The 15864-nt window shown below is 36.4% G+C and overlaps 1 protein-coding gene across 17 annotated transcripts in view; it reads right to left on the reverse strand.

Annotated features, from left to right (window-relative positions):
• CCDC91 (coiled-coil domain containing 91) overlaps nucleotides 1–15864 on the reverse strand; it is a 173153-nt gene that overhangs the window by 12947 nt on the left and 144342 nt on the right. Inside the window, exon 14 of one of the 17 annotated variants that reach the window (XM_013097091.5) lies at nucleotides 7882–10735. The exons of the other annotated variants lie outside the window; for them this stretch is intronic. Coding sequence (XP_012952545.1) covers nucleotides 10709–10735 — 27 coding nt within the window. The 3' untranslated portion in view covers nucleotides 7882–10708. Of the gene's footprint in view, nucleotides 1–7881; nucleotides 10736–15864 lie in introns of those variants that run through there. 17 annotated transcript variants of the gene reach the window in all.

A 15864-nucleotide genomic window follows, 5' to 3' on the forward strand; every position in this document is an offset into this window, starting at 1 on the left:
TATGGCACTGATAACTTTACCAAGGCATCAATCTCCAACTGTATGCTGTTAAATTTATTTCACCAAATACTAATGTACTTTTAATGTGTATAGGCTACAATATGAACAAAACAATTTCATCAGGCTAGAAAGAGATTTTAAAAGTCTCATATGAACTAAGAACACATTTGGGTAGTCTTTGTTGAGCTCAAGTGGTTAATTGGTAGTCTCACTTTGTCCATTAGAAAAGTTTATGGCTTGTTAGAAGTTTATGTAAATTCAATAACATAAAAGTTCACAACTCAGTCACCCCTTAAGGTTTACCTTGACAATACTCTTCCATGACAAAACGGAAATGACAAAACATTCTGAAAGACAGGATCATCACATGACACAACGTCAACAACAAAAAACAGTGAAATGATGCTGGCTTTGAAAATAGTACATTTAAATGTGTTCAGAAGGAGAACATTCCCATTCATGGAGAAATTGACTGGGAAACTGAACAAAATCCAATGAAGCTTCATTATATAATATATTGTTTAATGAAGTGTTTGGAACAGACAATTTTTTTGAACAGTGCCTTAACACTACTGTGTTGCTGCTTGCATAACATACCATTAGATGTGAAAATATGTAAGTAAGACATTTTTAACTTTGTTTTTCTAAACAGTCTTCCCTCTATATTTTTAGGTCCTGTTCACTTCATGGAATGATCTCATTATTTAAATAAACATAAATGGACATCTGGCAAATTCAAACTGAATGTGACTCATATACAAATGTAATCAGTATGAATAATGTATTAGGGATAGAGCATTCACACAACCAAACCAAGCAAAATGTTTTAATTCTGTAGTTATTTAAAAATGTACTGTTGGTCCAGATCCACCACATGAGAAGAGATTTTCTACATCACACCATCACTGTTTTCATTATTAATAAATGTTTGTCTTCCATCATATGAAATCTATCCAGTTCAAAGTTCCCAATTCTGTATGTTTTGTCCCATTGGCATAACATTATTAAAACAGTTTTAATGCCCCTGACATTAAAGGTTTCTCTGAACTTCTTTAGTTTAAGATATTCAATACTATATTGTTATCTTTTTACAGTTTTATTATTATTATTATTATTATTATTGTTATTATTATTGTTATTATTATTGTTATTATTATTATTTAGGAAGGAAGGAAGGAAGGAAAGAAGGAAGGAAGGATGGAAAAGAAAGAAGAGAAAGAAAAGAAAGAAAGAAAGGAAAGAAAGAAAGGAAAGAAAGAAAAGTGAGAAGAAAAAAGGAGAGTTTGCCGGGCTATGTACTCATATGGAACCTACTGAGTAATTGACTATATATGTTTTGAAAAGCAGCTCCTCAACTCCACAAAGTCTATACCACTCCCAAAAATCCCACAATCATTGAGATGCATTCATTTGCCTAAAATAAAAACCTTTAGTCCACTTTCAAGCTCTTTGGTGTTATTCCACCATCCTTCTGACCAAAAGGTGAGTGGATGAGACTGTGAAATGCCCTGTGGGGTTCCACCCCAGTCATATCCTTAGACCACCCAGAATGATGTGTCTTGAGCCACACAAGGCATGCCCCTGAAGTGAGGCATAGGCCTCAGCAGTACTCATATATCAATGGAAGCAAGAATTTGGGAAATTAAACTAAACACTCATGCAGGTGTGAAGAATACTGCCACCAGGTGACTGCTTTCATTCTGAACTGTTCTATTTTATTTTAAGTCAATCCACCTTGCCCTGAATCACTTCATAAATACATAGCTTAAACCAAAATTAAGAATTATTCTTGGCTCCACATTTTCTTAGCTTTTATCATGAAGTTCAGATTTTCTGTACAATGGAATGAAAAGCTATGTGTCTGATGCCTCAAGTAAAAAAATACTGTTTCTTACACACACACACACAAAACAAAAACAAAACAAAAGTAAAACAAACTACTACTACTGATAATAAAAGAGCATTCACTTAATTTCCCTAATATAACAACCCACAAAGAAATAGACTTTTATGGCCTAAGTCCTTAGCTTTCTCTATCAACTATTCTCCAACCATTTAAACATTTCAAAGTTCTAGAAGAGAAACACAGTCAGAACTCTATAAATAATTACTATATATCAGAATTATATTATCATTACTAGTAAATAATAAAATATTTCTGGAAAATGCAAGATGAAGATTTAAGGATAAAATTCTAATTTCTTCATAGTAAAGACATATTTAATTATTATTATCATAGGAGCTCTAAGTTCCCCCAGAAAAGTGAAGAAAGCAAAATTTTTACAAATAGATCCTTCACTTTTCCCTTTGATATAAATATTAAGATGTTTAGAAGAATATTTTTCAAAACTATTTCTCAAGCATTATCATTTTCCAACACCAAGTAGCTTTGTATCTGTAGAAAATAGTAGCTACCTTTCTAAAAAAAAATGTTTATTGAATAATTTATCTGTATTTCAAATGATAGCCAAATGCATTTTGACACATTATTCTGGCTTTGTAATACTAACAAACTCCATGAAGTTGCAATCTTCTTTTTATCATAAGATTCGACATGTACACTGACCAGAGATTTAAAAATAATGAAGATATTGAGCACAAAGTTGTTAATTTCTTATTTATAACTGGTATTTTTTATAGTTGATCACACACGTACATTATAAATATAAAGAATAATCAGTATGTTACAATTTCAATGAAGCACAGCAGCTTCTCTTAAACATAATAAAATCAGAAATCATCTTTTTAGTCCTGATAATTTTTTAAGAAAATCGTTAAAAGATATGATGCAAGCCATACAAAGTATTGCAAACATAAAGACATCATTTTAGTATGGTGATATAGATGTTTTTATTAATCCATAAAGAAGAAAAAAAGACTTAAAATCCTGAAAAGTACTCGTCACCCAAAGAAAATCATGTCCATGCAAATTTCAAATGTTAAATTAATGTTTCGGGGAACTGAAAACACTGAGATTGATGTGTAAGAGACTGTGTTCTGAAGATCAAGCTTGGCAGTCTAGATTAATGGAGCTGATTTAAAGGCTTTCTGTTTATTTAGTTTTACTAGTAGCTGCTTATTAGTTGTTGAATAGAATTCATTGCCAAGGTGATTCTTTGCAACTGATTAGCCACAAGTAATTATTTATAGACACCATCATGACATCATTACACACAGTTTTTTTTAAAGTGAGCAGCAATATGAGCTACATATTTCAGCATCTTCCTTTCATCTTTCTAAGTAATATTCAGTAGAAAGATGACATTTCAACATTATAGGTAGAAGTAATCAAGATCTTGGTGTAGTATTTCTTGCAAGTTTATCTGCTTTTATTTGGTCCTGATTTCTCCATATATTTTTGTTATTGATAATATAACAAAGCTTTGTCTATTCACTGACTGTGAACTATAACTTTTATTTCCTGTTTTGTATGTGGTTTTGTATTATACGTATTTACTAAATAAAGAACTTAAAAAAGCAATAAATATAAAACAATTAATGAGGATTAACTTATTTCTGTGTTGTTTTTTTTTTTTTTTATATATATATAATTTCATTAAAAGTCCTCTTCTTTGCAGAAACCTAACACAAGCCTAAACTAACAATAAAGTGAACTAATATTTTTCATTAAAAGATTGGATTTTTTTTTAATTCTATGGTTTTACCATAATATTGTTTACTCAACACTTTGAGGGATATCTCCATGAACAATACAACATTAATGAAATGTGCCCATATTTCTTCTAAATGTTTATGTACTTGCAAATTAAGGTCCAGTGGAAAAAAAATCTAGTCCCACAAGAATCACAGAATCACAGAATTTCTAGGTTGGAAGAGACCTCAAGATCATCGAGTCCAACCTCTAACCTAACACTAACAGTCCCCACTAAACCATATCCCTAAGCTCTACATCTAAACGTCTTTTGAAGACTTCCAGGGATGGTGACTCCACCACCTCCCTGGGCAGCCCGTTCCAGTGCCTAACAACCCTTTCAGTAAAGAAATTCTTCCTAACATCTAACCTAAAACTCCCCTGGCGTAACTTTAGCCCATTCCCCCTCGTCCTGTCATCAGGCACGTGGGAGAACAGGCCAACCCCCACCTCTCTACAGCCTCCTTTAATGTACTTATACAGAGCAATAAGGTCACCCCTGAGCCTCCTCTTCTCCAGGCTGAACAAGCCCAGCTCCTTCAGCCGCTCCTCATAGGACTTGCTCTCCAGGCCCCTCACCAGCTTCGTCGCCCTTCTCTGGACCCGCTCAAGCACCTCGATGTCCTTCTTGTAGCGAGGGGCCCAAAACTGAACACAGTACTCGAGGTGCGGCCTCACCAGAGCCGAGTACAGGGGGACGATCACCTCCCTAGCCCTGCTGGTCACAGTGTTTCTGATACAAGCCAGGATGCCGTTGGCCTTCTTGGCCACCTGAGCACACTGCTGGCTCATATTCAGCCGACTGTCCACCATCACTCCCAGGTCCTTCTCTGCCTGGCAGCTCTCCAACCATTCCTCTCCCAGCCTGTAGTTCTGCTTGGGGTTATTGCGCCCCAGGTGCAGGACCCGGCACTTGGCCTTGTTGAACTTCATACAGTTGACCTCAGCCCATCGGTGCAGCCTATCCAGATCCTCCTGCAGAGCCTTCCTACCCTCGAGCAGATCGACACACGCACCTAGCTTGGTGTCATCTGCAAACTTACTGAGGGTGCACTCAATGCCATCATCCAGATCATTGATGAAGATGTTAAAGAGGACCGGCCCCAGCACCGAGCCCTGGGGGACGCCACTAGTGACTGGCCTCCAACTGGACTTGGCTCCATTTACCACAACTCTTTGGGCCCGGCTATCCAGCCAGTTCCTAACCCAACGAAGCGTGCGCCAGTCCAAGCCAAGAGCAGCCAGTTTCTTGAGGAGAATGCTGTGGGAGACGGTGTCAAAAGCCTTGCTGAAGTCAAGGTAGACCACATCCACAGCCTTTCCCTCGTCCACCCAGCGCATCACTTTGTCGTAGAAGGAGATCAGGTTCGTCAAGCAGGACCTGCCTTCCATAAACCCATGCTGGCTGGGCCTGATCGCCTGCTTGCCCTTCAAGTGCCGCGTGATGACTCCCAAGAGGATCTGCTCCATGAGCTTCCCTGGTACTGAGGTCAAACTGACCGGCCTGTAGTTCCCCGGGTCAGCCCTCCGGCCCTTCTTGTAGATGGGCGTCACATTTGCTAGTCGCCAGTCAGCTGGGACCTCACCCGATAGCCAGGACTGCTGATAAATGATGGATAGGGGCTTGGCCAGCTCCTCTGCCAGTTCTCTCAGTACCCTTGGGTGGATCCCATCCGGCCCCATCGATTTGTGGACATCCAAGTGCCGTAGCAGGTCACCAACCAGTTCTTCGTGGATGGTGAGGGCCACATCCTGCTCCCCATCCCCTTCCACCAGTTCTGGGTACTGGGTATCCAGAGAGCAACCGGTTTTGCCGCTAAAGACTGAGGCAAAGAAGGCATTAAGCACCTCCGCCTTTTCCTCATCTCTTGTAACTAAGTTTCCCCCTGCATCCAGTAAAGGATGGAGATTCTCCCTAGTCCTCCTTTTGGTGTTGATGTATTTATAAAAGCGTTTTTTGTTATCTTTAACGGCAGTAGCCAGATTGAGCTCCAGATGAGCTTTGGCCTTCCTAATTTTGTCCCTGCACAGCCTCGCTACATCCTTATAGTCCTCCTTAGTGGCCTGCCCAATTTTCCAAAGATTATAAACCCTCTTTTTTCTCCTAAGCTCAAGCCACAATTCTCTGTTGAGCCAGGCTGGTCTTCTTCCCCGCTGGCTCATCTTTGGGCGCATGGGAATAGACCGCTCCTGCGCCATTAGGATTTGCCTCTTAAAGAGCGCCCAGCCTTTCTGGACCCCTCTGCCCTTCAGAACCGCCTCCCATGGGACTCCACCAACTAGTGTCCTGAGCAGCCCGAAGTCAGCCCTCCGAAAGTCCAATACAGTGGTTTTACTGGTTCCCTTCCTGGCCCCGCCAAGAATAGTGAACTCCACCATTTCGTGGTCACTCTGCCCAAGACTGTTCCCGACAATCACATCCTCCACCAGTCCTTCTCTGTTTGTGAAGAGAAGGTCTAGCAGGGCACAATCAGGAATATAATTTAGTGATCCATTCATACAATGAATTTTTAATGTAATTTTGGCTGGGTTGTACATGGAGCAGTTACTCCAGATGTAACACAAATTCTTGGTTGTAATCAGACATGGTGTTGTGATCAAATTAAAATTTAGGTATTTCTCTTTTGCCTAATTATATGTACATCTGTAATAATAAGTAATGTCTTCATTAAAGCATTTTAACAACAATCTGCATTATAAAATATAGGTAATGGACTTTCTAAAGAATGGTCCAAACTTCACTGAGAAGTGGATGAATACCTGCATTTTAAATCCATTTTAACTGTAGCCACTTTTTATGAATGAGAAAAAATAATTTCTGAAACATTATGGGTTTTCTTGTGTAACTAAAACCTTAGATTTTACAGGTTCATCCTGCCCCTACTTACAGTGAGCAAAACAAAACAAAACAAAACAAAACAAAAAACAACACACATTGAAATGGACTACTTCAACTTAGTGCAAAGATTCTTTGCATATGTGGTACTGTATGTTGACTAACAAACCCAGAGTTCAGCAGAATATTACACTGTAATTACAGGCTCATAAATGTCTTCTCACAATTGTATCTGCTGACATTTCTCCTTGAAGAGAAATGAAACATAAGGGGTTTGTTTGGTGCCATTTTTATGTGTTGTTGTTTTTTTTTTCCACAACTAGCCCACATTAGTGAATTAGCCTGACATGATTCTGAAAAATTCCATAGTTACAGAAGTTCAGCTATGTGACCATATTTTCTAGTAAAACTATGTGCTCAGAAAGCTTTCCCAGTGCACTAACATGAACTTCTCCCCATAGGTTCAACAGAAGGCTTGAAAAATTTCCCTAGCACATTAAATATACCATGTAAAAAAATTATTACCTTGAGGAACCTGCAAATCTGTAAGTTGGATGAGGAAACAATGAACTACTTCCTCTAATTCCTTTACTGGATAAGAAGGAAAACAGATACATTTGGTACATATGTGCAGCAGAGCTTATTTTAGAGTTAATCCCAGAACAGGACATTTTTGTCTGTCCACCTGTGAATTTCTACTATTGATAACACTTACTAAGTATATAAAAACAAGGTTCTTCATGGCTGTAATTTATACAGTATCTGCTACGCATTAGAATGCTATCAGTGTTCCAGACAGAACCTCTAGAAAGAGTGATGTTTAATAAATTACATTACCATGTGAAAATGTTTCTTTCTCCTTAAATAAATAATGCTGGAACTTCTAAACCTTAAGGATTTTATACTCTAAACTTGATCAGTGAAACCATTAAAATAATACCATATGTTGGAGACATCTTTAAAACAGATTTGCCTAGTCTGCTGAAGGTGGTGGGAAAACACCCTGTCAACCCTCTCAGGCTCTCTCCGCTGTCTCCCAGCTGGACACAAGAATGTAAGAAAATACCAACTTTCTTTCACATAAATCAGAGAAGAAAATTTGCTTTCAATTAAGGAAGCTAGACTCAGTGCATAAAGGAACTAAAATGGTTGCAGCACCTGCTTGGTCTACTGTAAAAGGTGAAAAATAGGCATTATCTAAAAAGACAATAATAGAAATATTAATGTGTAGAAATGCATGAGAAACCTCTGGGTTGACCTACATACTTAATAGATTAGGAGCATAGGATTCCTTTACTAAGCTAATTAAAGACTATTGCCATACACTAAATATAGAGAGCTACCAAAATTGCTACTGTAATTGCTGATGGGAATAGCAATCAGATTCAGCATACCTAATACAAACATACAGAAATTTATTCAAACAGTATTTAAGTATCTGCATATCTTATACAATGAAAGGCACTTGTATAATCTTACAAATTTAGGCCCTGAAGCTGCAAACTTCCATGTGCTTGTAAAATTTTGACTGCAGTAGGGACTCTCCTGCTATTAAAGTCACTCATGTATATTATGTGGACATGTACCTCATTGATTTTTAAAGGTTTCCAAAACAAAAGCTTTTAGAGAAACTCGATGAACATGCAGAAAGCAAGCATGTTCCTTACAACTTACTATCTGACGCATGAAAATGCTGATTATATGAAGGAAGTCAGATTTTTTTTTTTAAAATAATGATTTTTCCGTTCTCTCTTCACTGTTGAGGAGTGACATTCCATTCTGAATCTATCAATATGCATAGTCTTTGACTGCTTATATAATCTTTCCAAGAACACAGGATTTTGTAATGCTGATATGATAGCTACTAGGAATAATGAAGTTCTTACAATTCCCTTCTATTTATAGACATTGAAAGCAAAGTGTGCTCTGCCATTTCTAGTGCCCAATACTAAAATGCACACAGTGATCTTCAGTGTCAGTATCTTCTGCTTCTATTTCTAAAGAAAAATATCCCTATATCATCACCTGCTGTTTTTCTCTTCTTGAATTACTGCAGGGTGTCAAATATACTACTTAAAATTAGGAAAGCATAGATCAGTTCTACTAATTAAATAACAATAAGTGAAGCCATGAAAGTGAACTTATGCTATATATGTTCCTAAGCTACATATGATTCTACACAGCATAGAGTTCAACAAAGTCTGTAAAACCTCTTAAAGAAAAATGTTTGGGAGGTGTCTGTTGGTAGGTGTCTTAGTATATGCTAGATTACAGTCCATGCAAGATAGGCACAAAGCAGAAGACTAATAACAAAGTAACAAAGGGGAAAATTCATCAGATAACCTTCTCTGATATGGAAGAAGGAACTAAAGATATATAACAGAATTTAAATTAAGGATATGTAAATAATTCATACTGCTTTCTATCCAGGCTTGTCAGACTCTGGGTCCTTATGGATTGTAGAAGTCCTTAACAGTTTTCAATCTTGAGCCATTTTAAGTACCCAAATCAGTCTTCAACACCATCACATCCTGTTTTAATAAGTCTACAAATGACTTGGCAGAGATTACAGAGGGCTTCTATGAAGCATTATAACCACAGATTTCCATCTCTCCAGGAAACTGCCTGAAGACTATCAGACTATCCTTACTGTAAAGCCATGAGTGCAGTACAGGGTTGGGCTCTAGATCTGGGACCAAAGATCTGTTTCATCTGTCAACATGCACACACATTCCAAATTAATACGGGGTAAGCCTGTTCAGTTAAAAGCAACAACAATTTTCCTACATATATAAATTGCTACTGTTATCAAATCAAATGAAAAACATGTTATCTGATGGGCTCATGGTAAGTCACACTCAGAGAATTGCCTTGCAGTATTAAGATGGTATCTATAGAACTAGAATCACCCTGCCTATCTGAAAACAGAAAAAAAAAAGTACAATATTTCTTATTACTGAGAGAATGAATTTTACATTATTAGGGAATATATAAGTGAAATAGAAATAAACATTGCATCATTAGTGTTTGTAGCAGATTCAAACTGAAAAACCTACCCTAATAAGGTGCATGACTGGGCAACCAGAGGGTAAATCTCCCAACTGCTATTCCACTGCAATGAGGTCTTTCTAAACACTGTATCAAATGTGATTTTTCATTAATAAGGCATTCACCAGGACCACAATTCCTTTTTTTACAAGAAGGAATGTAACAGGTGGTTAACAATAGACAGCAACAGAAAACCACTGGTTTTGACTGCGATGTGAAAAATGATGTTATATACAATGTTGAAACTACAGGTAACATAACAAGGCAGAATGTAGTTATTCTATTTAAGGATTTACTTAGATTCTACTTAGGGATCAAGAAGACTATATCATAGAATCATAGAATCATAGAATATCCTGAGTTGGAAGGGACCCTTAAGGATCATCAAGTCCAACTCTTGACACCGCACAGGTCTACCCAAAAGTTCAGACCATGTGACTAAGTGCACATCACGATTATCTGAAGTTTCCTGTGAAATTGTGATACTATATACCACTAAAACATAGCTACTTGTAAATCAAAGTGATCCCCAACAACACGCTGGAGTTTAGTGCGTACTAAAGTAGTAGGAAAAAATAATCCTACCTCTTAATCTTGAGGACTGCTTGATTTAACTGTTAGGTTTACAGTTTTCATTCTAATGAGACTTTGATTATAAGATGTGACAGGATGAAACAGTATATACTTGAAAGCAGAGGCAAAGATGATATCATATGAAATACCAATATCTTTCTAAAATTATGTTACCATTGTAGATTAAAGTTGATGGATTCACATGAAGAAATTCAATAAAGAAAATCAGCCTGCAGTAAATCTGCAGTAAAGCTTTAAATCAGTGGTAATCATGTATGTATTAAAATAAGTAATTAAGCTTTAAGGTTTGGGAAACAGAAAATTAATTTTCTACAATCCAGACAGGGATTTCTGAGACCACACGTAAAGGACTTCTTCAGTATTGATAGGACTGCATCTTTGCCTAATGCTTTTTACTGTCAGACCCATTTTACTGGAAATCTCAGCTTGGAATTTGAAGCCAAAATACTGCAGCAAAATTCAGGGCAGCTGCTGGAGAAGCACTTCATAAAGCTGCAGCTGCAACGGCGTCATCAAAGAAAAGACCTCCTTGTTTCAAAACATACACAGATTGAGTACCCAGGGCTTTCAGCAGGTCATCACTTAAACACCACAAGGAGAAGATTCTAAAGAAGAAGGAAAGAAACAACAGCAAAAGATAAACATCTGCAGGCTCTATGCTCTATCCAACCACGAATTACTTCCGCAACTGCTAGCCAGTAGAAAATTCTCAACAACACAAGTAAAGCATATTCTCCAAAGCAGCTTCCCTTGTTTACTAGACAAGCTGCTCAGCTTCTTTTCCAGATGCAGATTTACAGATTAAGGCTTTATACTGAAAAAACATCAGGTACATATAATTTCAAATAGCTTGTAGGCTTCTTTGTTGTTTCTGTTTTTTTTTGTTTTGTTTTTTGTTTGTTTGTTTTAACCTTGGTATTCCTTATTTTACATAAAAATAGGCAAAATAGAAGTACCTTGCAAGCTGCAGGGGGTGGGGAAGAAAGGAAAAAGCAACCTTGACCTCAAAATGAGTCAATAGTTTGCACCCAAGGCAGAAAACCAGCATACATATGCATATGCGTATGTTAACAATATCCACTGTTAAGTCACTGAAACGTCTTGCTAAATTTCTAACATATGAGAAAAAACATCCTAGTGTTTTGTTCATTTGTTTGTTGTTTTGTTTTGTTATTGAAGCTGACTTCAATACAAAAAGTATACGGGAAACCAAATAGTGTTTCTTCATCTATCTTATCTCACTACTGCTGCAGATAAGAACATTTACTTTTTTACATCTCTCTATAGTTTAATAGGCAATTAAAGTCTCAGATTTTGATCCCTCTGGATTTGTTGCATGAATACAACTGCAGGAAATAATCAGGAAAGATTAATCAGAAGACACATTGTAAGGCCAATTTCCCAATTATTTTTTCAAATAAAAATTCAGTAGAAAAGTAAAAAAGAAAGAAAGAAAGAAAGAAAGAAAGAAAGAAAGAAAGAAAGAAAGAAAGAAAGAAAGAAAGAAAGAAAGAAAGAAAGAAAAATCTGAGCAATGAGGCCGCAAGATTTGGGATAACAATAGGTTGAAAATTTCTGCATATAACCAGTTCTGAAAAGTTTCTAACAATTCCTCAGCTAACCCCCCCCCCCCAAAAAAAAAAAAAAGGAAGCAGTTACAAATACTGAGGTTCAAGAATCTCCATACAAAAGGCCTTAGCTGTAAATGAGAATCAGTTAAAACAAACAAATATAAACAACAATTAGAAAAACGACAACAACAACAACAAAACAACACCACAAGCAAACACACAGAGTTCAGAATATTCTTCAGCTGTTGTGGAAGGCATTTAGGATCAGAATAAACTAGCCTTATGCACAAAGTTATCTACACATTTTATTTGTGAAACGAACAAAAGAATAAATTAATTCTCTTTCAAAACTGTATGGCCAAGAGAATCTGTTAAGAAATGGGCCTTTGTGGTAGACCCACACTTATTCTAGCCCTATCCTATCATTGTGCATGAAGAGAGAAATTCTGCAGATTACTTTTTCTTTCTTTCTTTTCTTTTTTTTTTTTTAATTAAGATGTGTGTGAGTTCTGGAGTTTTGCATCATGAAACAAGAGATCACAACTGTGACCTTGCATGTCATGGAAACACAATAGATAAAAAGGCCATCTGTACTCTGTTCTTGCCTCTTTGGGGCCAAATTTTAATTTAATTAAAATGATATCACAAAAACTGCCAGGATGGAAGAGACCTTCTGATCTTTGCATTGAGAACTTACAGCAAGGTCAATCAGTGTGGAACTTCTCCAATTTGGCAGTCTTGCAGATGCCTGCCAAAATGCCTTTGCTAAGCATGGTCATTATTATTGCTCCAAGACTCATTAGGATCCCCTTGGTGCCAACCAAATGATACAACCAGGACTTAGAAAAAAGCTAACAAGTTGGCTTATGACAACAAAAACAAAATAGCAGATGATTTAATTTTAACTTTAATTAATCCAAGTTGATTGTATTGAACTGATTAAACGTCATGTCTAGTGCAAAGTAATGTGGATTACACTTACAGTAATAAAATTTCTAACTGGTGCTGTGTTACCAATATACCTAAATACATATATGCAAAAATTCTGAATTAAGAAATATCAGTGGAATTAGAATAGAAATTTGGTTACAAGCATGTATATGAATTTGAAAGAAAAAGACAACAAATTAATAATGATTTTATTTTACCAGGAATATAAAAGTCCTTTGCCTCAAAACTTCCATTTACTTAGTCTAATAGAATATTAAATGTCTAACCCCCAAAATTCAGTTTCACTTTCTAAATTTCTCATTAGGATGGTAAAATATGGGTATTTATGTTTATTTACACACAAGTCTTTGTGTTGTGGTTTTGTTTGCTTATTTTTTATTTTATTTTATTTGTTATTAGCAGCTTTTAGTCAATCTAAAGTTCTCTTCTGAATGACTAAGGACAAGAGCCACAAGTTGCATTTAAAACGCATAATTCCATGAATCTAATTAAGAACTTCAAATTTTTCCTCTACTTAATTTCAAAACAGATTTCAAGGAATATGTGCAGAACACAAAAGAACCACTCTCAAAAACAACGATCTGGTTATAACTTTCTGATTTCCAGAAACACAATTTAAAGTACTGTTCAATTATAACACAAGAAGGATGAATCTGGAGTAATACAGGAGAGCCTCACTTGCAGAGGACAGGAGGTGTGTAAGGATGCCTCACTTCCTCCCATCACACGCGGCTTTCCTGATGGACAACAGAAAGAAATATGGAAGTCTCTTCCATTTGATAAGGAAGTCTCTTCCTTATCAAATATTTGCGCAATAGAGGGACTTTGAATGTCGGATGTTATATTTCCCTTGACCTCAGGTTCTGCTTAATCACCTAATGATGATTAACCACTACCCACTGATGGATACATCTGGGTGATATTAGTAGTGCAAACCTTTATTAATGTGAACAGTCTACTCCACAGAAAAATTTTACCGATTACGTGATTGCAAACCAAATCCAAAGCTGATATATCTCTTACAGTAATTATATCAGTGCATCCTGGATTAAAAACAATGTGTCTAAATCATGAGCATATTTTGAAATAGTGTAACAACCAGTCATCTTGCTATTGAATATTATAATTCATCCTGTCATTTTTTTCCCTTTTGGCTTTGATATCACAGTCTTTTCTCAGCAGTAATACCTCTTGAATTTGATTTCAACTGGAATTTTGCCTGAGTAAAGAGTACAGGCATAATTTCAGTCTTTGAAGACTTACATAGTGAGGCACAAAAGGATATATGAAATAGTTCCAAATAAAGAATGTCAAACACTTGCAGTTTTACTCCACAGCAATTGCAAGATACATACAATAGGTTATGTATGTAGTTTCAGCTAAATCACTTTCATCAGCATAAACGATTACTCAAGGAATTTCAAAATTATAATTTTATTTAATAATTTCCTTTGGATTTTAATGAACCTAAGTATGTGGCAAAGAACTTTTTCTTGTTTTGTTTTGTTTTGTTTTTTTCATTTTTTTTTTCTTTGCATTTTTAAAGACAGAGTAGTATAATTTACAGGAAATTAAAACTCCTCCTAAATGCATGATGCTTTGATATTGACAAGGGGCGGAAAAATGTCCTAAGATCCTCTGATGAAAACTGTCTAATAGGATCTACTGAACAAAATACTGTATTCCTTAATCAGAAACCACCATTTCATTTTAATATTTAGAAATGATATTTTCAAATGTAATAAAGACTTAAAGATTCAGGAAAAAAAAATTAAAAAAGCTCATTTCTGTACCACATGCAGTATGCTGCTTCAGGTTGCCTTATTCACAGAGGAAAAAAATGGACAGCCAGGTGCACCAACTCATCTTACACTACAACTTTACATAAATCCCTTACTTAATCCTTTGGATTTATACTGCTCTTTGAGTTTGGTAAAGGAGTGGTGTGAAAATGCTCCTAAAGCCTCAATGTAAATGTTTCTTTAATCCTATTAAAGCCACAAAACAGGCCCAGCTGAATGAGCAGGAAACTGAGCTAAGGAACTCTCAGTGACCCCATCATACTACTGTCTCTCTTGGCACTGACCTGTTGGTCACAAGTTCATCCTGGGCATGGCACAGATGTTCTGACATCAGGCTGATTCAGAACATCAGTATGTGGGCCCTTATAATACATACGTACATACCAGATGGTGGCATGTTTTGTAGTAATATAAAGCATTGGACTGGTAATTAATAGCTGAATTATTAATAGTTGATACAAAAATAGATTATGTGAATAAATAGTTTTAAAGCAGCTTTGTTGCATTACACAGAATTTTGTGTTCCCCAAATATGACATTGAATTCAGCCAAAAATTATATAGCTTTATTGCTTTTCTTTTAGAGTTGGAGGATGGGGAAAAGTTAAAATAAAAATATTCAAGGTGACACCACACTTTAAAAACTGGGAAACTGGTCTGTTAAAATGTGTTGGTGGTAACATTTAGGGTTTGGACTCCCATTGATGTGGCCCTAGGGAAAATATAAACACTCTTTCTGAAATTAAACCTTGAGTTTGCCCACCGCAGTCTTGTTTTCAGCTTTGGCTGCTGGCACTTCAGCCTGCAATTGAGGCCTTGCATCAAATGCCAAACCAAACATTCAAGAACAAGAATAGTAATGACACCCTATTTTGCTCTAAGTCATATTAAAATACAGCAAGTATTAAAAAAATAAAAAAATCACTCATTTGAGATTAATAACGTAGGAGAAACTGATTTTCATAACCTCTCCCAATTGCACTTGCCTTCAAATAATACATGGCTTTCAGAAGAAAGCCATGCTTGATTCTTGAAGTCAAACACAGAAAACAAAAACACTTATCAAAATACTTATAATCAGCAACTATCACTGAGGAGTATGAGTTTTACCTACAGAAATTCAAAAATAAGTTGTCTGATTTTGATGCATGATTTTGCAGGTGTGTCGTGGTTCCGCTCGAGTGGGCAGCCGAGTTCCACCACAGCTGCTCTCTCACTCCCCCTCCTCAAAGAAGAATGGGGAGAAAATATGTGAAAAGGACTCAAGGATTGAGATAAGGACGAGAAAATCACGCAATAATTACTGTAACGGGCAAAACAGACTCAGCATAAGAAGATAGATAGTAAGATTTATTGCTCATTACTAACAAGCTAGAGAAGTGAGAAACAAAGGAAAGAAACCAAAAGCACC

Source organism: Anas platyrhynchos, chromosome 1, assembly GCF_047663525.1.
Source record: "Anas platyrhynchos isolate ZD024472 breed Pekin duck chromosome 1, IASCAAS_PekinDuck_T2T, whole genome shotgun sequence".
Lineage (NCBI taxonomy): Eukaryota > Metazoa > Chordata > Aves > Anseriformes > Anatidae > Anas > Anas platyrhynchos.